General features: G+C 56.7%; 1 protein-coding gene across 1 annotated transcript in view; it reads left to right on the top strand.

The window, feature by feature from the left end:
- The window catches only part of Amz1 (archaelysin family metallopeptidase 1), a 19552-nt gene that overhangs the window by 5786 nt on the left and 12680 nt on the right, over positions 1–1086 (top strand). The window contains exon 2 of the mRNA XM_021187075.1: positions 393–916. Coding sequence (XP_021042734.1) covers positions 613–916 — 304 coding nt within the window. The 5' untranslated portion in view covers positions 393–612. The remainder of the gene's footprint in view (positions 1–392; positions 917–1086) is intronic.

The raw sequence follows: 1086 nt of genomic DNA on the forward strand, positions 1-1086 counted from the left end.
GCCTCCCAAGTGCTGGGATTAAAGGCATGCGCCACCACTGCCCAGCTTCTGGTTGGACTTTTAAGCTCTGGGTTCAGTGAGAGAGACTTTTTCCAAAAGTCAGGTGGACAGCGAAAGACTTGACGTCAGCCTCTGCTCTCCTGCCCCAACATGCGCGCGCACACACACACACACACACACACACACACACACACAGATACGCACACACAGACTCGCACGCACTCACAGATGCATGCATGTTCACACCCCTTCCTTCTTGATTTGGGGAATGGTACCTTGTAGTGTATGTAGATGGGGTCATTCTGACTCCAGTTCACAGGAAAACTGTTTCTTGTCTGGGAGACAGTCACGTGTGCTCAGAGCAGTGACTGGGCCTCATGTGTCCTCCGCAGGGGGTCAGCAGGCTTTTTTCTGCTCACCTTGCTGAGAAGTTCCAGAACAAGGCAGAATTAAGCCTCACGGTCTCTCAGTCCAGTCTCCATCTTCTGGGAGCCCTGAGCAGGTACTCTCTAAGCCTGAGGGAAGGTTCCACAAGAGACGGTGGCTGTCCCCTGGGAGATCCATGGCCCGGAAAAGGAAATCAAAGGAGTGGCCAGTAGCCAAACACACGGCATGGTGCAGTGCAAACCACCCCAGGAGTTCAGCTTTGGGCCTCGGGCTCTGAAGGATGCTCTGATCTCCAGCGACCTGGCCCTGAAGCAGCTGTATACCTCAGCCTTCTCCCCGTCGGAGAGGCTCTTCCTGTCTGAGGCCTACAACCCTCATCGGACGCTCTTCAGCACCCTGCTCATTCACTCAGCCTATGACTGGCTCCTGAGCCGCCCAGAAGCCCCCGAGGATTTCGAGACCTTCCATGCTTCTCTGCAGCTCCGGAAGCAGAGCCTGGCCCGGAAACACATTTACCTGCAGCCCATAGGTAGGAGAGATGGGCTGGAGTCATCTGGACCCCTGGGGGCATGGCTCAGTGGTAGAACTCCTGCCTAGAGTCCCCAGTGAGGGGCTGGGGTGTGGCTCAGCGGTAGAGACCCTGCCTAGAATCCCCAGTGAGGGGCTGGGGGTGTGGCTCAGTGGTAGAGCCCCTGCCTA

Source organism: Mus pahari, chromosome 23, assembly GCF_900095145.1.
Source record: "Mus pahari chromosome 23, PAHARI_EIJ_v1.1, whole genome shotgun sequence".
In the NCBI taxonomy this organism is placed as follows: Eukaryota; Metazoa; Chordata; class Mammalia; order Rodentia; family Muridae; genus Mus; species Mus pahari.